This window comes from Bubalus bubalis, chromosome 6 (genome assembly GCF_019923935.1).
Source record: "Bubalus bubalis isolate 160015118507 breed Murrah chromosome 6, NDDB_SH_1, whole genome shotgun sequence".
In the NCBI taxonomy this organism is placed as follows: Eukaryota; Metazoa; Chordata; class Mammalia; order Artiodactyla; family Bovidae; genus Bubalus; species Bubalus bubalis.
Window position 1 is genome coordinate 94,564,347 of NC_059162.1, and position 21,831 is coordinate 94,586,177.

General features: G+C 35.4%; 1 protein-coding gene across 8 annotated transcripts in view; it reads left to right on the forward strand.

Moving 5' to 3' along the window:
- Positions 1 to 21,831, forward strand: part of EPS15 (epidermal growth factor receptor pathway substrate 15) — a 139,913-nt gene that overhangs the window by 93,913 nt on the left and 24,169 nt on the right. For 7 of the 8 annotated variants that reach the window (XM_025289463.2, XM_025289464.2, XM_025289462.2 and 4 more), the window contains exons 16-21: positions 4,952 to 5,155; positions 7,144 to 7,260; positions 7,496 to 7,586; positions 11,022 to 11,057; positions 12,314 to 12,450; positions 16,875 to 16,944. In XM_025289463.2, the coding sequence (XP_025145248.1) occupies positions 4,952 to 5,155; positions 7,144 to 7,260; positions 7,496 to 7,586; positions 11,022 to 11,057; positions 12,314 to 12,450; positions 16,875 to 16,944 (655 nt within the window). Of the gene's footprint in view, positions 1 to 4,951; positions 5,156 to 7,143; positions 7,261 to 7,495; positions 7,587 to 11,021; positions 11,058 to 12,313; positions 12,451 to 16,874; positions 16,945 to 17,156; positions 17,217 to 21,831 lie in introns of those variants that run through there. The other variant, XM_025289465.2, reaches the window with a different exon arrangement.

The following is a 21,831-nucleotide window of genomic DNA, read 5'->3' on the forward strand; positions in this document are numbered from 1 at the left end:
AAGCAGAGACATCACTTTGCCAACAAAGGTCCATCTAGTCAAGGCTGTGGTTTTTCCAGTGGTCATGTATGGATGTGAGAGTTGGACTGTGAAGAAAGCTGAGTGCCGAAGAATTGATGCTTTTGAACTGTGGTGTTGGAGAAGACTCTTGAGAGTCTCTTGGACTGCAAGGAGATCCAACCAGTCCATCCTAAAGGAGATCAGTCCTGGGTATTCATTGGAAGGACTGATGCTGAAGCTGAAACTCCCAATAGTTTGGCCACCTCATGCGAAGAGTTGACTCATTGGAAAAGACCCTGATGCTGGGAGGGGTTGGGGGCAGGAGGAGAAGGGGACGACAGAGGATGAGATGGCTGGATGGCATCACTGACTTGATGGACATGAGTTTGGGTAAACTCCGGGAGTTGGTGATGGACAGGGAGGCCTGGCGTGCTGCAATTCATGGGGTCGCAAAGAGTCGGACACAACTGAGTGATTGAACTGAACCTTAAAATCAGTTTTGCTCATTTAGAAACCTTTATTTTTTTTTTAATTAGGAAATTATTCTTTATATAGATAAACATGACTGTTGTGGTAGGTCCAGAATATAGATCCTTTGCTTTGCTGTTTCTTGACTTCCCTAAATGGAGATTAATATTTTATAGAATGATGGTAGGATGGTTGGATGTGTGTAGAGACTGCATAGCCCATTCGTTTCCATTTGAATTTGAACAAACTGAAGCCAGGGAAGGTGTAGGAACTTGCTTATGGTTATGTAGCCTTCAGAAGAGCCATAGCCTAGAATTCAGATCGTCTGAAACTTGGTCAGTTAATTATTATATATAATGAAGTCCTTCCCCTTGATATGCTTTTTTCCCGTCTCTTGTCTGGTAGATGAATACCTGCTCACCCATCTTGCAAGCCATAGCTTAACCTCTTCTTTCTTTGTGGCATCTTCTGAATCCTGCCTTTATTGGACATTGTACTTCTGTTACAGTAATTGTAACATTTTCCCCTGCACATTTGTTTATTTGTCTACCTCTCTCAGTAGATGGAGCTTTTTGGTCTAGAAACATACATATTTATCCAAGCATTTAGCACAGTTCTTTTCTCAGTGTAGGTACTCAGTTAACATGTAGTAAACCCAAAAGAATTTTATAGTAGTGGGAATGATACTAGATAAATGGACAGTCTTTAAAATAGTTTTAAGTTTTTAAAATATTTTTACTGTTATTTATAAACTGTAAAATTAATCCATTTTAAGGGTACAATCCATGATTTTCAGTAAATTTAGAGTTGCTCAAACATCACAATCCAGTTTTAGAATATTTCCCTTACTCCCAAAAGACATATCATCAATCCCCACCCTTACCCCTGGGTAACTACTAATCTGCTTTCTGTGTCTATAGATTTGCCTTTTCTGAGCGTTTCATATAGAGGAAATAAGTGGTCTGTGGTCTTTCTCATGCGGTTTCTTTCACTTAGTGTAATGTTTTTGAAGCCCATCCATGTTGTAGCATGTAACAAAATTATAGTTCATTTTATAAGGTATGTTGTTTATCTGTTCACCAGTTAATGGGCATTTGGATTCTTTCTTCCTGTTGGCTGTTATGAATAATGATGCTATGAATTTTCTGTTTGCATACAATTCTTTGTGTAGACATGTGTTTTCATTTCTCTTGGATATAAAATAGTTGGCTATATTGTAAAGTTGCGTTAAACTTTTTTTTTAACTTTAAATTGCCAAGTTTTTGCAAAGTGGCTGTAGCATTTTAATACTTGCCCTAGCAATATATAAGAGTTCCAGTTTCTCCACATTTTTACCAACACTTTTATTGTCTTTTGGATTATAGACATTCTCGTAGATGTAAAGTGGTACTTCATAGTTTTTAATTTGCAGTTCTCTGATGACTAGAGATGTTGATCATCTTTTCGTATGCTTATGAGCCATTTGTATATTCTCTTGGATGAAATGTCTGTTTAAAGTCCTTTGCCTATTTTGGGTTGTCTTATTAAATTACACAAGTTTTTAAAAAAATATAATGTATATTCTGGAGATAAGTCCTTTATCAGATATTTGATTTACAAATAATTTTTCCCAGTCTCTGGCTTGTCTTTTAATTTTCTTTTCTTTGACTTTTTTGAAAGGGGATTTCTTTCTAAGGAAAGAGCATAAATTGGAAAAATAGAAATGACTCTGGATATTATAAATTATCAGAGAGAAAATAAAGCCATGTTTTGAGCATGGAAGATAGTGTCAGCAAGCTGTACTACCAAGTGTGCCAGATATCTGTGGAAGGAATTAGATCTTTGTGTTTGATCTCTAAATCTTAAGAATAAACATACCAAATTCTTACACTTGACTCAGGTACCGTGAATCTTTCCCACAGAGGGCAGCGTATTCCCATGGGCCTATAAAAAAGAAATTTGGTTGTAAATTAGCCTGGTGCTTTTATTGTTCTCTAAAGCTTACCTATAGCCTTTTTTGAAAAAGGAATAACTAAAGAGAAGTTTGTGACTTGCTGAATTTTTATTTTTATTTCTTACCTTGTATTTTCTAGAGAACAAAGAACCTTTGACCTTTACTTTATGTAACTTACTTGTGCAATATATACTATTTATCCAAGTATTTCTGGCAGTTGAAATGTTTGTTGTACTTTCCTTGCACAGTTTGCAAAGAGCTTGTGTTAGTTGTGTGATTATTTTTTTCTGTATCCTCTAAGTTTACCTAGAGAGTAAGGAAGAACACAGGCTTAAATGGCAGGTGCATGGGAGAATCAGACACAGGAAAGCCAGGTTGTTTCATGGTTCTGTTGATTGTCTCAAGAATAAGTATAAGGAACAAACTGTCCTAAATAGAACTCTTTGATAGGCAGGTACTTCACCCAACTGCTTCATCTATATAGTGAGTAATGTTTTAAATTTTAGACTGCAGGGTAGCATTAAAATTGATTTAATGGTCATGATAAATTTTTTAATGAAATAAAAGAGAATAAGAAATAACAGCATACATTACACTTGTTTCTCCCCTATGTATGTGTGTAAATGTATAGTTATATGTATGATGTATGCATCTATATGTATGTTTTATGTATATACACACACAGAGACATATGTACATACATATTTACTGGGTCGAAGTGTAAACTCTGTTTCTTTCTGTAGATTAAAGTAAAAGTAAGTTTATAAACCACTGCTCTATAGCACTAGGAATATACAAGGCATATGCTTTGTGTTATAAATGTGTAGTATTTTTGATGTTAGTTTAAATCCTAAATGAAATGCAATTTGTGTGTATATATACACAATATATATATACACAAAATGAAATGTGTGTGTGTCTATATACACATATATATATGTATGTCTATATACATATATACACAATATATATACACGAAATGTGTGTGTGTCTATATACATATATATGTATGTCTATATACATACAGACACACACACACACACACATATACTGATGCCCACTGTTTATAAGGATAATACTTGTGTTTTTCAGTGAACATTTATTAAGCACTTACAGTATGTATCATTGTGGTAGGTGTTAGAGATACAAAGTTAATAACAAAAATTTGGTCTCTATCCTCAAAAGGCTCAAGTCTTTAACTTTTTAAAAATAGAGTAAATTAGTAGAAAAGGAGCAGGAAATTTTAATTGTTATAGTAGTGAGAAATGTAGTGTGCTAGGTACTTTCACACACATTGTCCTTCGTTTACATAGGCCTTTACATTTTACAGAGTTCTTTTAAATATGTCTTTTACTTCACATAACAGTCTTCTATGAAGATAGTTCTTACTACCTCTATGGATTAAAAAATGGAAGCTTGGAGAGGGTACTTTGACTAAGATAACCTAATAATTAGAAAGTGATAGAGCTAGATGTACATCTGTCTCCTTATCCAATATAGTGTTCTTTTTCCAGGTTATGGTCCTGACTTTTCCTTTGGTAAATTAAAGATTCCAAATTGGGCAACTTAAAAACTTTAGGGGAAATATTAGGGGAATAAGATTAGGGAACAGAGCCTTGCTTTACAGAATGTCAATAGGTAATTTTTATATTTACTAAAAATATATATATATATATATATAACATGCTAATAAATAGAGGACACTAATGTAATTAAAAAACATATATATATTATGAAAATGGTACTTTTCAGTAAAGTTCCGTTTATTGTTTTTTTCACTAGAAACATTTTTTGATTCTGTTGTCTCGATTTCTTTGAAATATATGTAAATGTGTTTTTATTGTAGATATTAGTATAAAAAAGCATTTTTTCCTTCTAGTTCCCCACATTTTTCTTTTTATATATATTAGAATTTATTGTGTTGTCCCAGGTATAGAAAGTCAATGGATATTGAAATTTAAAAAATCTTTGTCCTTCATTTAATCTGTTTGGTATATTTTAGATTTAGAGACTACTCCTTAAGGTTCTAGCCCAGTAATAAATAATGCCAGGGGATAGGACACTAGCTCATTGCATCTTTGTTTTCACTTCTCTTCTTCCCAATAGGAATATGAATGGCTCCAAAGTCTTATGTACTCTTCATCTATTTCCTCTCCCTCTCCTAAAGCATCATCATAAAATCTTGTCTTGCACTACTGCTTTGCCATCTTTTTCCCAATACTCTGATGATTTTTCTAGTTATGTTCTAAAGGACTGCCAGTTAGCAGATATTTGAATTAAAATTCTTGGATCTTTCAAAAGATGTACAAAAGCAAATCCATATATACTGTAATTTCAGGAGGAGAACTTACTGGGATGGATTACTGAAATCCTTTTCTCTAAGTCTTGCTGCATTCCTTAATGGAAGCAGATTTATCCTTGATCAAGTCTAAGCATATAGTTATTTTTATATCACGTCTTTCTAGTAATTTTATCTAGTTTTTGTCTAATTTTTGTCTAAAAATGTCTTTCTAGTAAATTCTGTTTTGTATTTCTGCTTTGTGTTGACAGATGCAAATGAAACTTGTGGAAATGAAAGAGCTGGAAAACCATAGTAATCAATTAAATTGGTGCAGTAGTCCACACAGCATTCTTGTAAATGGTGCTACAGATTATTGCAGCCTCAGTACCAGCAGCAGTGAAACAGCCAATCTTAATGAGCACACTGAAGGCCAGAGCAACCTAGAGTCTGAGCCCATACACGAGGAGTCTCCAGTGAGTCTAATGGTTCCTTTAATTCCATAACCAACTTCAGAAGGAAAAAAAACTGATTCAGATAAAAGTTTTGTTGACATCATACCTAATATAAATATGTGGCCTTGCCTCATCTGAGACAGTTGAGAAAGGAAGAGTGGGTTCTAACAGTTTAAACTAGTGAAAAATGTAATTTTAACTGATTTATTTGTTATAGAGCCATGTTTTCAAAGTTGTAGTTCTGTAGATAGTAACTTCTGAAAGTAGTATTTATTTTTAAGTGATCTCATCCAAAGCTGAAAGTAATTATTTCATAATGTTGAAGACATTTATTTATTTACTGGTTTGTTTTTTTTTTTTTTGAGAATATCAGCTAATGCAAGAGTGCTGCTCTTCCGAATGAGAGCTACAGAAACAAAAGACCTTTAACCCCGTCTTCCGGCTGCATGCAGTCTAGTCCTGTAACACTGTGTTAAAAGGCAGTGATAAAGTAAATAGGGTATTCAGGTAGGACAACTTGGAGGAGGCTCAGAGAGGATGTCATAGGGAAGCTTTACAAGTGACCACTGAAGTGAGAAGAGGTTAAGCAAAAGAGAAGGTGGTACATTTCTGGCAGAGGAAACAGCATTAGCATAAGCATGTAATGGGAGAAAACATGCTGCACGGGATCATAAGAAGTTTTCCGAGGATGTTTTGTGATGGTGAGGGATGTATTGGTAGGAGATGAGGCTGTCTCCTGTAGGTTACCTCATTACCTCTGGTACTTTTTATCAAGATAGAGATATCTGTGCCGCATTCCAAACTTGTTGAACTAGAGTTTCTGGGTTGGGCCCAGGTACATATTTTTTTTTTTTTTGGTACATATGTTTTTAAAAACAAATTCCGTAGGTGATTATGATATGTGCCTAGATAAAAATGACCACTTTTAGGTCAGAAAGGACCAAAGAGTAAGAAATTTGGATTCATCTTGCAGCATTGGGGAATTCGCCTTACTACAGTGAGTAGCCATTGAATTTTTAAGCAAGAAGTGACAGGATTGAGTTTACCTTTTAGAAAAGCTGGAAAAGACATTCCCTGGCAGTCCGGTGGTTAGGACTTGGTCAGTGCTTTCATTACTGTAGCCTGGGTTCAATTCCTGGTAAGGGAACTAAGATCCCACAAGGTGTAGGGTGCCACCAAAAAAAATTTTTTTAAGTGGATTATAGATGGGAGAATAGGATTGGACATACCGAGATATGGTGAGAGACTATTGGGGTAGTCTATGTGAGAGTTGTTTTAACCTGGATCTAACCAGTAGCAGGAGGGATGATGAGAAGGATACAAATTTGATAGATACTAAGGATTTAAAATTAACAGATTTAATGTTATTTGTACAGTGCAGTCTGAACTGCACAATATTCTTTTAAGCACAAAATGCAAATTACTAGGTTATCCTTCAAAGACATAGGATGGTATGAAATAGAAATTGGCTTTGCCACTTCTAAAGCCTTATTATCTACTGATCTAAATGCAGAAAGCAATGACGTCATTGAAGGATTTCTAACCAGAAGATCATGATTAGATTCCTATTTTAGATCTATTACTTTGGCTGCCCTGAGAAGGATAGATGTAGAGGACAAGTACTGCAGGAGGAAGGCAGTTGGAATATTATTACTACAGTAATATGTACCAGAAATGATGATGATATAAATGAATGATAGTGACGGTCAGGATGGAGAAGAATGGAAGAATTTGAGAAATAGATTAGAAGTAGACTCCATAAGATTTGGAATCTAGCTAGGGGATGACCAGAGGGAAGTAGTTAAGGAAGAACTGGAGTTTTCTGGCCTTAAGTGGTTTTGAGGCTTGGTGATATCATTTCCCTAAGAAATATTATAGAAGTCATCCAATGAATGTATTCTGCTTATCTTTTAAAAATTTCTAGTAATTTTTGACTCTTGTCAGTTTCCTTTGCCAAGTAGAAAATATATTGTGAAAAATTAATATTTTGAAGGATTAATATTTTGTAGGCAAGAAGTAGTCCTGAAATACTGCCTTCTTGTGTGACTGATGAAAATGAAGAGGTGACTGTAGCTGTTAATGAAAAAGTTTGTCCTGAATTTAATAGTGACAGATGTTCAAAAGAGGTAAAAATAATTCTATATTAATATGTAAATGTTCTTATCATTCTCTTCTCAATAGGGGTTATATACTGTTTAATGCTAAGGAAAGAGAAAAATGTGTTAAATGGACTTTATGACCACAAAAATATTTGTTATGTTACCATCAGTTGATTTTTCAAACATGCTATTTTATTTTAATATGTTACCTTTTAAAACTTGGGTTTCTAAAACTTTTTTTTTAATTTAAAATTATTTTTAGGAAGATCCATTTAATGTAGAAACAAGTTCACTGACAAATCCAGTTGCAGATTCACACTTGGATTTTTTCCAGTCTGATCCTTTTGTTGGCAGTAAGTACTCTTATATTTACATTACTAATTTACCAAAAGGGACCATATAAGAATTTGGGCTTCAGTTTTGAGAGCCTACTTGTTACAGCAAAAGTAGAAAAGAGAATGATGTTTTTATATGGTTAGACTTTAGTATTTGTCCTCTCCAGGCAACTAAATCCTGGAACTAAGCATTTGATTATGTTTTAGGAACCCCTGATTAAGAATATGTTTCTTGTTCAGAATAGAGATCCAAAGAAAGAGAAGAGATTGAGCAGTCTTAAGTCATCCAGCAATTTATTTACCAAAAGTGCCAACACCATGCTTTTACAACAGAAACTATAGTAGTTAGTAGCTTTGATCCCTGCCCATAGTAGTTAGTAGCTGCCTAAAGTCTTATTGAAGAATCATAAGTTCAGTAAATTAAAATACCTGATGTCATCATAAGCTATGTTAAATACCACTTGTGTTAAACTTCTTTTTATTTATTTCCACACTCACCTTGTGAAACCGATATTAATGATTATAAGTCATTGCCTGTTCCCCTAACCCTCAATTCACCCAACCACTAATCTATTTTCTGTCTCTATAGATGTGCATACTTATGGAATTATATACTATATGCATTTTTATGTTTGGCTTCATTCATTTAGCCTAATATTTTCAAGGATTACTCACATTTTAGTATGTTTCAATATTTCTTCCTGTTTTATTGATGAATATTATTATATGGATGTACCACATTTTACTTATTCATTGGTTGATGGACTGTTCGGTTGTTTCCACTTTTTTGGCTGTTTTGAATAATGCTGTTGTGAACACTCATGTACAAGTTTTTGTGTGAATATATATTTACTTTTCTCTGGGGTGTATATCAGATCATAGTACTCTGTTGAATCATTTGAGGAGCTGCCAAACTGTTTTCCAAAGTGTCTGTAGCATTTTTTTATATATATATATTCCCACCAGTAGTATATGTGGCTTGCAATTTCTCCATATCTTTGCCAACACTTGTGACTATCTATCCTTTTAATTATAGCCATCGTAGTGAGTGTGACGTGGTATCTTATTTCAATTTGATTTGTATTTCCTTAATGACTAATATTGTTGAACATCTTTCTCTGTGGTTATTCAATTCAGGTCAGTTGCTCAGTTGTGTCCAACTCTTTGCGACTCCATGAACTGCAGCACGCCAGACCTCCCTGTCCATCACCAACTCCCGGAATCTACCCAAACCCATGTCCATCGAGTCAATGATGCCATACAGCCATCTCATCCTCTGTTGTCCCCTTCTCCTCCTGCCCTCAGTCTTTCCCAGCATCAGGGTCTTTTCCAGTGAGTCAGCTCTTCGCATGAGGTTGCCAAAGTATTGGAGTTTCAGCTTCAACATCAGTCCTTCCAATGAACACCCAAGACTGATCTCCTTTAGGACGGACTGGTTGAATCTCCTTGCAGTCCAAGGGACTCTCAAGAGTCTTTTCCAGCACCACAGTTCAAAGGCATCAATTCTGCGGCGCTCAGCTTTCTTTATACTCCCAACTCTCATGTCCATACATGACCACTGGAAAAACTGTAGCCTTGACTAGACGGACCTTTGTTGGCAAAGGAATGTCTCTGCTTTTTAATATGCTGTCTAGGTTGGTCATAACTTTTCCTTCCAAGTAGTAAGTGTCTTTTAATTTCATTGCTGCAGTCACCATCTGCAGTGATTTTGGAGCCCCCAAAAATAAAGTCTGCCACTGTTGCCACTGTTTCCCCATCTATTTCCCATGAAGTGATGGGACTGGATGCCATGATCTTTGTTTTCTGAATGTTGAGCTTTAAGCCAACTTTTTCACTCTCCTCTTTCTCTTTCATCAAGAGGTTCTTGAATTCTTCTTCACTTTCTGCCATAAGGGTGGTGTCATCTGCATATCTGAGGTTATTGATATTTCTCCTGGCAATCTTGATTCCAGCTTGTGCTTCCTCCAGCCCAGCGTTTCTCATGATGTACTTTGCATATGAGTTAAATAAGCAGGGTGACAATATACAGCCTTGACGTGCTCCTTTTCCTATTTGGAACCAGTCTGTTGTTCCATGTCCAGTTCTAACTGTTGCTTCTTGACCTGCATATAGGTTTCTCAAGAGGCAGGTCAGGTGGTTTGGTATGCCCATCTCTTTCAGAATTTTCCACAGTTTATTGTGATCCACACAGTCAAAGGCTTTGGCATAGTCAATAAAGCAGAAATAGATGTTTTTCTGGAACTCTCTTGCTTTTTCGATGATCCATCAAATGTTGGCAATTTGATCTCTGGTTCCTCTGCCTTTTCTAAAACCAGCTTGAACATCTGGAAGTTCACGGTTCATGTATTGCTGAAGCCTGGCTTGGAGAATTTTGAGCATTACTTTACTAGCGTGTGAGATGAGTGCAATTGTGCATTAGTTTGAGCATTCTTTGGCATTGCCTTTCTTTGGGATTGAAATGAAAACTGACCTTTTCCAGTCCTGTGGCCACTGCTGAGTGTTCCATATTTGCTGGCATATTGAGTGCAGCACTTTCATAGCATCATCTTTCAGGATTTGAAATAGCTCAGCCGGAATTCCATCACTTCCACTAGCTTTGTTCATAGTGATGCTTCCTAAGGCCCACTTGACTTCACATTCCAGGATCCTTATATCTTCTTTGAAGAATGTTTATTCTAATCATTTGCCCTTTTTAAAATTGGTTGTTTGTCTTTTAATTATTGATTTGTAGGCATTCTTTACATATTCTGAATATAAGTCCCTTGTCAAACATATGATTTGCACCTATATTCTTGTGTTCAATGTTGTCTTAATTTTGATGCAGTCTTATTTATTTATTTATGTTTTCTCTTGTGCTTTTGATTTCATGGTGTGAGATAGGGGTCCAACTTTATTCTCTTGCAGGTGGATATCCAGTTGTCCCAGCACCATTTGTTGAAAAAACTGTTCTTTCCCCCATTGAATTGTCTTAGCACTCTTTTCAAAAATCAAATGATGATAAATGTGTGAGGATTTATTTCTAGACCCTTCAATTCTTTAAGCACTTTTTTTTTTAACTTCAGTGAAGCCTGGTATTTGTTTCTGAAGTGTTAATGGCAATACCCATACAATAATCCTGTGAAAAGTAGACATTTTGTTAGTAAAATTCTTGTCCTCAAGCCTGTGTTTTCCCCTCCATGTAATCTGACCTTGTGGTCAAGAGGTAAGTATAGTTGGCTCTGATTCAAATTTACCTCTTTTATGAGGTGTATTAATGCTCTTCCCTTATTAAAATAGTGATACTTATTAGTATTTTAAATATTTCCTGAAGGTGGACAGCATTCATTGTCTTACCTACTTTGAGGGAGAGTTAATGAAACAAACTTTGCTTTTGTTTTGAAGTTACTCTTTAAGTAATGGTGCCACAGCAGTAAATACCGTGATTTTGATTTCTGCATATTTCTTTTATCACAGGTGATCCTTTCAAGGATGATCCTTTTGGGAAAATTGGTTAGTGTTTTATTGAAGTCCTTCTTAGCTTTAATTTAATTCTTCTTAATTGTAAGCTTATGTTAATATTTATGAACGAGAGATCACAGTTAGGTAGTTTTAGGAATGGACTTCCTTTTTACTCAGTTTTAAAATTGACCTAAGGCCTCACTAAGATGTATGTACCTGGTATTTTCAGAGAAAAAGTGACAGATACTTGTGAATTTGCTTAGTAAACTGTTAGCTATACTTTATAAAAAATAACATTAGTGTCTATACTTTGATGCTTTTAATACATCAAATGATTCTTTGATGCTTTTAATACACTGGTTTCTTCTTAGCCAAGGATTAGATAAATAAAATGATCTACATTACTATAGGGTTTAGAACTTTTTCCCCCCCTACAATTACATCCTATTACAGATCTTAAATAATTACTGTGTCAGGCTTTTTAAGATTCTTTCTCTGGGATTTTCACAAATCTGGTGTGCCATTTAGTTATGGTTCCCAAACCTGTTCCAAACTGTTGGCTGTTATCATTGAGCCCAGAGAGAGAAATGCATTTAGAAATTTTTGTTGTTTCTTTGCTTCCCTGGTGGCTCAGATGGTAAAGAATCTGCCTGCAATGCAGGAGACCCAGGTTCGATCCCTAGGTCAGGAAGCTTTGTGGAGAAGGGAATGGCAACCAACCCACTCCAGTATTCTTGCCTGGAGAATCCCACGGACAGAGGAGCCTGGTGGGCAGAAGTCCATGGGGTCACAGAAAGTCAGATATGACTGAACGACTAACACTTTCACTTACCATTCCTATGTGTTCTTTTTTTCTTTCTTCTTAGTTATAATAGCATAGAATAAGGATCTTAAAAATGGGATCACTTGATATTATGTGCTAATTTAAAAAATCAATTTATTAGGTGAAAAACTCTTTTATCAAAACCACAAAGAAAACTGTGATCCTTTCCCCACCCCCAAAATTAGAATCACCAGGTTAGAGGAAATTATTTAAACCTAGCATATAGGCAACATTGTGTAATAAGTGTTGGAGTTATTGACTTGCTTTGGACGAATAATGAACAAGTAGGAAAGAATGGTAATTAAAACTGCTTAACTAGATGTAACTGTCTATACATTTTTATGACCCAGATAAGTAGTCATAAAGTACCTGACTTAGACTCTACAGGAGTCAAAATGCCTTTTAATTAAGGCAGTTGTCATCGGTGACAGGAAATTTAGAATAATAATTTTTTAATGTCTCATATTTGTGTTGTTTTTTTTAGATCCATTTGGTGGTGATCCTTTCAAAGGGTCAGATCCATTTGCATCTGACTGCTTCTTCAAGCAGTCTGCTACTGATCCTTTTGCCACTTCAAGTACTGACCCTTTCAGTGAAGCCAGCAATAGCAGTAATACATCGGTGAGTGGGAGGGTTAAAAAAATGTTAAATGGACCACAAATGTTCTAAGTGAGTTTCTTTTTTTCTTTTATAAGAGCAGACAGTTTATTGTCTGGTAAAATAACAAAATCATTACTCATTGCTAGATAGTAAATTTTTTGAGGGTAGGAACTATATCTTACAAAAAATTTAGTACACATGCCCTGCCTGTACTTTGGTTCAGTGATCAGTAAATATATGTTAACTTCTGTTTAATGGTCAGAGAAGAGGTAGGGAAAGAGACATATGTAGAAAAAAAAGCAATTTACCAATAGTAAAATCATACACTATTTGAGTCATCTTTCAAAACCGAAAGATAGAAATAATTCAGTAAGTACTCACTCTAGACAAGAAAGTTGTTTGCCAAGCTGCCACTAACTCCTGGGAATGAGACTCATACCTTTACCTTTCTTGTAAATCCTGTCCTTCCACGTGGCAATATAAGGCATTTAGATAACAAGCAAAGGACTTACTGGCCTACTATATTTTATCTTTAAGAAAAGGAGTATACAGTGGATCTTTTGTATTCTGTCTACAAATAGATGAGTTAAGTGAGTTTCTTGAAATACACAATGACGTAAGAATTCTCTTGCAGATTACTTCTGATGGGCGATAAATTTCAGTCTTATCGAACCTATCTAGTTTTTGGTTCAGACTGGCATTTCACACTGTGAGCACCCACTGAAATTGACAGAATACTCATGTCATCTGAATACTCATGTCATCCAAATACTAAGTCCGCCCTTCAAAAGACAAAATATTATCCCATTGGGGATTTAAAAAATAAATGATTAAAAATCCATAAGCCAGTAAAGCATTTTGAAAATATTTGGTATGCATTATTGAAATAATGAAATCAATTTAAAGAGAACAGCATTGATTTAAAAAAAAAATCATTTCTGTTATTTTGTGGACACATCTAGAGTGTTATTCTTATAAAGATGTATTAATTCCCACTAAATGTCAGACTCTCCTGATAATATACATAGTACAACAATTACTATTTAATAATCACCCACTATGATCCAAGTACTGTTGTGGGCTTTATATTCATAGTTTCTAATCTTCACGTCAGTCTTACAAAGTAGGTGTTGGCGTCCCTATTTTAACAATAAGAACACTGGAACTCAGAAAAATTAACTAAGGTCAGACAACCAAGTCTGGAGGCTTCGAAAACAAAATCTTTATATTAGGATATTTAAACACATGCAAAATAGAGTAACATAATGAATTATTTTAACCTCTGTGTATCTATAGCCCAATTTCAATAATTATCAATGGTTTTGGAGAGGTTTTTAATTTTTTTTCCTTGTTCGTTTGTTTTTTTTATAAGTTTTTATTTGAAGGCTTATTTTTTGAGACAGGGTATTTCACACCTGTAAGTAAACCAGATCTATAAAGGAGCAGTTGTTGACAGACATGTGAAGCAGAAATTTTGTCTTTTAATACTCTTAGATTAAGAGAACTTCCTTAAAAGCGTAATTGATTATTTTAAAGGTAATAAACTTTGGTATTCCTGAATTGCTTCCTTACTGTATTTAGTAAAGAACTACTTGGCCAGCAACTGGTTTTTTCCACTGTTGTAAAACTAAGCAAATGCCTCTGTAACTGAATATTTGTGGTTTCCACAGGCTACTGGATACTCTGTTTTCCTACAACACTCAGTTTGTAGTGTGGACCCATTTGCCAAATTCTTCTTGAATTGCCTGCAACCTGAGTTCTTTGCCTCTCACCTTATTGTAGCCTCTTGTTATCTACTCTTATTGTTTAAAAAGCAAGAGGCCAAAGCAACTCTTCCTAATTTAAAAATAAGCATGTTTCTTTTCCTCTCCCCTGGTGAAATTTTTCTACCATTCATTCTACTAATTTGTCCCCTTTCGGTTTTTGAAAGCAGCAGTGCCCTAGCTGACAGCTCTTAATTTCTCCATTCAAAACTGTAAACTAAACACCAAATTGGCAATAAAATAATAGTTAAACATTTATCTAATCTCTTCTATGTGCCAGGTATGGTGCTAAGTTCTTCTCATGTATTACCTCATTTAAACATCACAGTAATCCTATGAGGCTCGTGTATCATCCTCATAAAGAAAATGAGAGGTTATTATGTGTAAGTAAGTTAGTAAGTGACAGAACTAAATTCAGACTCTATCTGACCAAAATCTAAGGTCCTCACTACTGTAGTCTAAGATTCAGACTCATTTTTTCCTAACTACAAACCCCTGCTTTTGGTCATCTTTCTTCTTTTCAAACAGGCCTCTGTTAATGCCATAAGATATGCATCTCTCCCCACAAGTCTTTTTTTGTTCCTTCAAGGATGGTCTCTTTTCTCAGAGGGACATAATTTTAAAAAAACAAACCAAAACAACAAGTGCCATTTTCTACTTTCCTATCTAGCATATGGTAGCTACATGCTAAGTCATACTGTGAAAGGAGGGAATGGATGGCTGATGTAGAGAAGAGAGAATTTCAGTGATAGATTAGGTTAGGCGATCTTATAGGAGGATTTGGAACATTAATTATAAAATCACACCATCTGAATTTTAGTCATGAAAATTACTTTCGTATATTAAATTGCCTAATTACCAAACTGAACATAATATAAAGAGAGTTTTGTGGGTGCTTACTCCTTCATGGGCTACACAGTCCATCCTGTTCCTCTTGCTGCCTCATTCCCCTTTTAAGGTAAGTGCACAGTATGTGGGCTTCCCATGTGGCACTAGTGGTAAAGAACCTGCCTGCCAATGCAGGAGACATAAGAGACCCAGGTTTGATCCCTTGGTCAGGAAGATCCCCTGGAGGGCGTGGCAACCCACTCCAGTATCCCTGCCTGGAGAATCCCATAGACAGAGGAGCCTGGCAGGTTACAGTCCATGGGGTCACAAAGAGTCAGACACGACTGAAGCGACTTAGCACTCATGCACAGTGTATGATAAAGGAATAGAATTAAATCTGACACACATATAGGCTTACTTTTTTTCTCTCTCTCTCTTTGAGATGGTAAATAAAACTACAAGCTGTTTAAAACCAGGTCTGTTAGTTTTTCCTTCTCTCACAGTTGAGAGAAGAAGCATTAATAGTTGATGACTTGTGTTATCATGTCAGTGACTCTGTCTCACATTGGTATTTTAACTATTGTATTAAGAACCATGGACAGTTACTTTGCTATACAGACCAGCTTGATGCCCACCGCCCCCCCCCTTGATTCTGTTTATTCATTTAGCGGATAATCAGAGTATAAGCTAGTGTGTTCATTTTATAAAAATGTAAGTTAACCATCAGTTAAATTTTTCAGTTCTAAAATCATCACTAGTTATTCTTTTTGCAAGTAATTTTTTTTAATGGATCCTGTTTTATAAAAAGAGAATAGACTGTAAGTCTCAGTGAGCATTGTTTCTCTCTTATCCAATACATCTGTATTACTTGAGCTCTGTAATATCCTTTGAAGTTCAGTTGTAATACCTAAGTTCTTGATGATTAGAAGTAGATTGTGTAATACAGATGACATTGATACTCAGGAGTCAGAGTAGGAGATAAATATTCCAAAACTCTTTTTGTCCCCCTTTTATCTAATTGTATGCCAAGACTTTTAGCTGGCCTCTTAAAAAGAACTTGATGCCAGAAAGTTCAGTTACCTTCCTAGATATACATTTTGTTTGACTATGATTTAAAACCAAGCTGAAGTAGGAAGATAGTTCAGTAGTCAGAATCTCTGTCTTCTATAAAACATTACAAAGTCCTCACTCTTTGTAGTCATTCATGCTTATCATTTGATCCAGATTTTTTATGTGGCTTATTATTTAAAGTGGCTGAATTTTTTTTTTTAGAAAGCATTCTTTCTCTCTCTCTCTCTCTCTCTCTCTCTCTCACACACACACACACACACACACACACACATTAACGTTAGAGGAAGTTGGATGAAGGGGATATAAGGTCTTGTGTTATCTTTATAGCTCTTCTAGAAATCTACATTTATTTCACAATGAAAGTTAAAGAATAGTGTGTATCTAAACAAGTAGCAAAATTATGAAGGAAAGAAATGGATACCAATGCCAGGGTAATAATGATCTTTACAGAGGGGAGGGATGGGATTGTGATTAGAGCAGGCACATGAAGACTTTTGAGATGTTGGCAGTTTCATAGATGTTCGCTTGATACCTTTTATTAAATGGTTCATAACGTTCCATACATTTTTCTGAATGTATGTTATATTTTACAGTAAAAGATTAGAAAATGATATGAATCATTTCAATAAGACTGCAAATCAGTAGGGGTAAACATTTGTTCCTAATGCCTTGTGTTTCTTAATTAGTTTAGAGACTGTGAAGAATATTTTCTTTGGTGCGGCAATAAAGTTTCAGCTATGAAAAGTTTCCTCTCTCAATCATGACTGTGTGTGATTTGTTTAGGTAGAAACGTTAAAGCACAATGATCCTTTTGCTCCTGGTGGAACAGTTGTTGTTGCAGCAAGCGATTCAGGTAAGGAAATAATTTTCTTTGAACAGTAAATATCACCCTTTCTTTCAATTTCTTTTTTTTTTTTTTTGGTCTTTATCAAATATACTCTCCTATTTACTTGCTTATGGTTTTAAGATTATTGCATAGTTATTAGATTGGTACAAAAGTAATTGTGCTTTCAGACCCTGAATTTTAAGTCATTTTAACTAGGGTCAAAGCTATGATTTTTCCAGGAGTCACGTTTGGATGTGAGAGTTGGACCTTAAAGAAGGCTGAGTGCTGAAGAATTAATGCTTTTGAACTGTGGTGTTGGAGAAGACTCTTGCAAGTCCTTTGGAATACAAGGAGATCAAAACAGTCCATCCTAAAGGAAATCAACCCTGAATATTCATTGGAAGGACTGAAGCTGAAGCTGAAGCTCCCATACTTTGGCCACCTGATGCGAAGAGCTGACTCACTGGAAAAGACCCTGATGCTGGGAAAGATTGAAGGCAGGAAGAGAAGGGGCAACAGAGGACAAGATGGTTGGATGGCATTACTGACTCAATGGACATGAGTATGAGCAAGACCTGGGAGATGGTGAAGGACAGGGAAGCCTGGTGTGCTACAGTCCATGAGGTCTCAAAGAGTCAGACACAAATGAACGACTGAACAACAACAGTAACGGGATCAAACACATCTGTATTAATCAAAATATAGGCTATTAAAATCAACACATTTTTGCCAATGAGAAATAAATTTTATTCCTGAAGCATAAAAATCAGTGCTTCAGGATTTGACAAACTCTTGGAAAACATTTTCTGCATCCTGCTGGTTGTGGAAGCATTTTCCCTGTAAAAAGTTGTTGAGATACTTGAAGAAGTGTTAGTTGGTGAGAGGTCAGGTGAATACGGCAGATAAGCCAAGACTTCATTGCCCAATTTGTTCAGTTTTTGAAGTGTTTGTTGTGTGACATGTGGTTGGGTGTTGTCTCAGAAGAAATTGGGTCCTTTTATTGACCAATGCCAGCTGTAAGTGTTGCAGTTTTCCATTCATCTCATTGATTTACTGGGCATACTTCTCAGATGTAATGGTTCCGCTGTGATTCAGAAAGCTGTAGTGGATCAGACCACCAGCAGACCACCAAACAGTGACCATGACCCTTTTTTTGGTGCAAGTTTGGCTTTGGGAAGTGCTTTGGAGCTGCTTTGTCCAACCACTGACCTATTTGTTGCTGGTTGTTGTATAAAAATCTGCTTTTCATTGCACCTCATAATCAGGTTGAGAAATGATTCATTATTGCATAGAATAAGAGAAGACAACACTTAAAGGTGATGATATTTTTGATTTGTGGTCAGTTCTTGAGGCACTCGCTTCTTGAGCTTTTTCACCTTTCCAGTTTGCTTCAAATCCCAAATGACTGTAGAATGGTCAACATTGAGTTCTGGGGCAGCATCTTGTGTAGTTATAAGATGATCAGCTTCAATGATTGCTCTCAGTTGGTTGTTGTCAACTTCTCGTGGCTGGCCACTTTTCTTGTCACCTTCAAGGCTCTTGTCTCCTTTGCAAAACTTCTTGAACTACCAGTGTATTGTACGTTCATTAGCAGTTCCTGGGCCAAATGCATTGATTTTGTGAGTCGTCTCTGCTGCTTTGACCCATTTTTGAACTTAAATATGAAGATCGCTCTAATTTGCTTTTTGTCTGACATCATTTTGATAGTCTGCAATGCATCTAAAATAAACAGCAAGTAAAATTTATTAGCAAAAAGCATAAAACAGGAAATGCACATCAAAATGATATATAGCATAGTCACATTTATTTAAGAATGTATTCCAATATCAAATGGCAAATTTCAACAGTATTAAATTGCAATTACTCTTGCACCAACCTAAATATATCCTATTATGTTCTACCAATAAAAACAATGGTGTTTGTATATTACTTTCCACTTTTCTTTTTTTTATATTTATTTTAAAGTATTATATTTATTTATTTTTTAATTTATTTATTTTAATTAGAGGCTAATTACTTTACAATATTATATTGGTTTTGCCATACAGCAACATGAATCCTCCACGGGTGTACACGTGTTCCACTTTTCTTATCATTTGTTATCTCATTTACTGTTTGTGTTAAAGAGCTTAATATGTACTCTAGCAAATGTCAGTAAAACCAATAAAAATGTTTTTTTGCTTTAAAAAAGACAGTGTTCCTTGGCAGTTTCAAAGTCAGCATTGATTCTTATGGATCGTGACCTAAATTTAAAAATTAGTGGCTTCCCATATTAGCAAAACTCCCTTGGGATTTCCCATGTTTCTCCAACAAAAATATTATAGGGGAAAAGAAAAGAGAAGGGGGAAGGAACTTAAAAACAAATTTAAGGAGCCTATCACATAAATAATATGTGTAGATCTTGCTTGTACTTGATTTGAATAAATCAACTAAAAAAAGATTTACGAGATGAAAGAAATTTGACAGATTGACATTAAGAAATTTTTTTATTTTTTAAGATGATATGAAAATGCTATTTTAGTTTTGTCTTTTGAAAAACAGTCTTCAGAGTTCCCTGTCAGTGCAGTGGTTAAGACTCTGCACTTCCACTACAAGGGGCACAGGTTCAGTCCCTGGTCAGGGAACTAAGATCTCACATGCCGTGTAGCATGGCCAAAACCAGAGAAACTAAACAAGTCTTTATTTTAGAGATACATTATGTCAGATTTAGAGATGAAGTGATTAAATTGGGGTTTGTGTCAAAATAATCTTGTGGAGTGAATAAACGAATGTGTTTAGGAAATAAAGTTGCTAAGTACTAAAGCTAAGCAATAAATACATGAGGGTTCCTTATACTAGCTTTTTATTTTTATCTGTTTTGAATTTTTCATAATAAAAGAGTCTTGGCCTTTTAACACACCCCAAGTATGTCATACTTTTATTGATTTATTTAGGCTGCACCTTGCAGCATGTGGAACTTCCCAGATCAAAGATTGCACTCGTACCCCCTGTAGTGGAAGTGCAGAGTCTTAACCACTGAACCACCAAATAAATCCCATATTCCCATTTTAAAGGTCAGGAAAGTGAAGATAGGAACATTAAGTAACTTGGTCAAGATTTACAGTTTTATTAGATTTGAACAATAAAGCCAAGATTCAAACCTATGTCTGATAGAGTCTAAAAGCTTTTTCAACTAAGTAGCTGTTTCTTTCTCTCTATTCAATAGTTATTGTCTAGGAGAGCAGGGAATTAGAAGTAGACTCAAACATGTAAATACTTCAATAGCATGCTAAAAATAGGATGCCTTATTTTTCCAGATGAAAATACAGAGAGTTACTCAGTGTAGAAATTTGCTGATTGTGACAAATTGAGGATTATGAGTGTAGAGAAAGATTAGTATAGAAATGCCTTTACAATTTGAATTTCTTGTGCAAGTATCAAGATGAAATTTAACAGTGTGCATTCTTTGTTTTCAGCTTGAAGATTAACATCCAACATAAGTAATAAAGAATGTAAAAAAGCAGATATGTAGAAAAAAAGATCTAATGTAGTGCTGGGTTTGGATTTAACCCAAAATTTAGAACTACAGTAAATAAGATTTCTAAAAGGCTTATTGTAACAAAAGTGGTCAAATTGTATCTTTTTAAAATACATGTGCTCTTTTGGAGTCTCAATTTTGAACTGATGATGAATTAATGTATTGATAGGGATATTATATGATAAAATAACCTAAGAGAATAAAATGAAAGGTTAATACATTTTAATTAACTCTTGATTGCCCACACTGAGGAATGGTAAGTGCCATGAGAATTCATTAACGCTGCAAGCATTTAAAGAAAAGGGAGATGGCCTCCCTTTAGAGCAACTCATGAATGATTTCAGAGCAGAAGGTGGCCTTTGTGGTATGCCTTGAAAGAATGGCCTACATAAGTAAATATGGGAAGAATAGTTAAAGCAAAGAGAGTAACATGAGTGCATTTTGAAAGAAGAACAGACATTTTGATAAAGCTTACTTACAGACAGAGGAATAATCAGGTTAAATAAGGCTAAAGTGGTAGATTGTGATCTCACTGTAGGTTTCTGTTGCCTCTGTTGGTCTTCTCTTTGATTTCCACTTCCTGGCTCATTTCCTGTAAAGTGGTAGAGTAAATGACTATAGTAGACTGGAAGTGGGCTAAGGTTTGTTGTTATCATCATCATAGTACTAGATACCATTTACTGAGCACTTGCTTAGTTCCAGCACTACATGTGCTATTTTCTCATATTTGATCTTGTTTAATTCTCAGAGCAACTACCTGAGAAAATTGCTGTTATGTTTATTGTACAGACAAGGAAAACCAAGAAACGGAGACATGAAGCCATTTCACAAGGTTAAGGAAGTAGTAGTAGATGGACTCACATTCAGATGGATGTCTCTAGTTTTCCACCAACCTCTTTGGTCTTTCCTTCTCTCTTTTCTAATTCTCTCTTCTCCCCAACTTCTTTATGTTGTGTTGCTCTAGGTCTTAGACTCTAAACTTATCTTCTCTGTCTGTATTCCTTGGGGTTCTCATCTGGTTTTATGGTTTTACATACTCTCTCCATGTTGAATTTCTAACTCTAGCCACACTTTTTCGCATGAACTCCAGACACCTGAATTCAATTATCTATTGACATCTCCACTCAAACATCTCATAGATACGTCTGACACAACATGTCTAACACCAAACACCTAATCTTCCTCCCCAAACCTGCTTCTCTTGAATCTTTCCCCATCTTTTTTTTTCCCTCAAATCAAAAGACTTTTTATTGCCTCTTAAAAACATCACAGTTGAGTCCATAGAACCATCTGGCATCTTGCTGTTTCTGCAGCCGGACCACTCAGATCTTTTTCATCAGCCTGCTGAACTGTTCCTTTTTCAGAAACATAGATACCATCCAAAATTTTTCTGATAT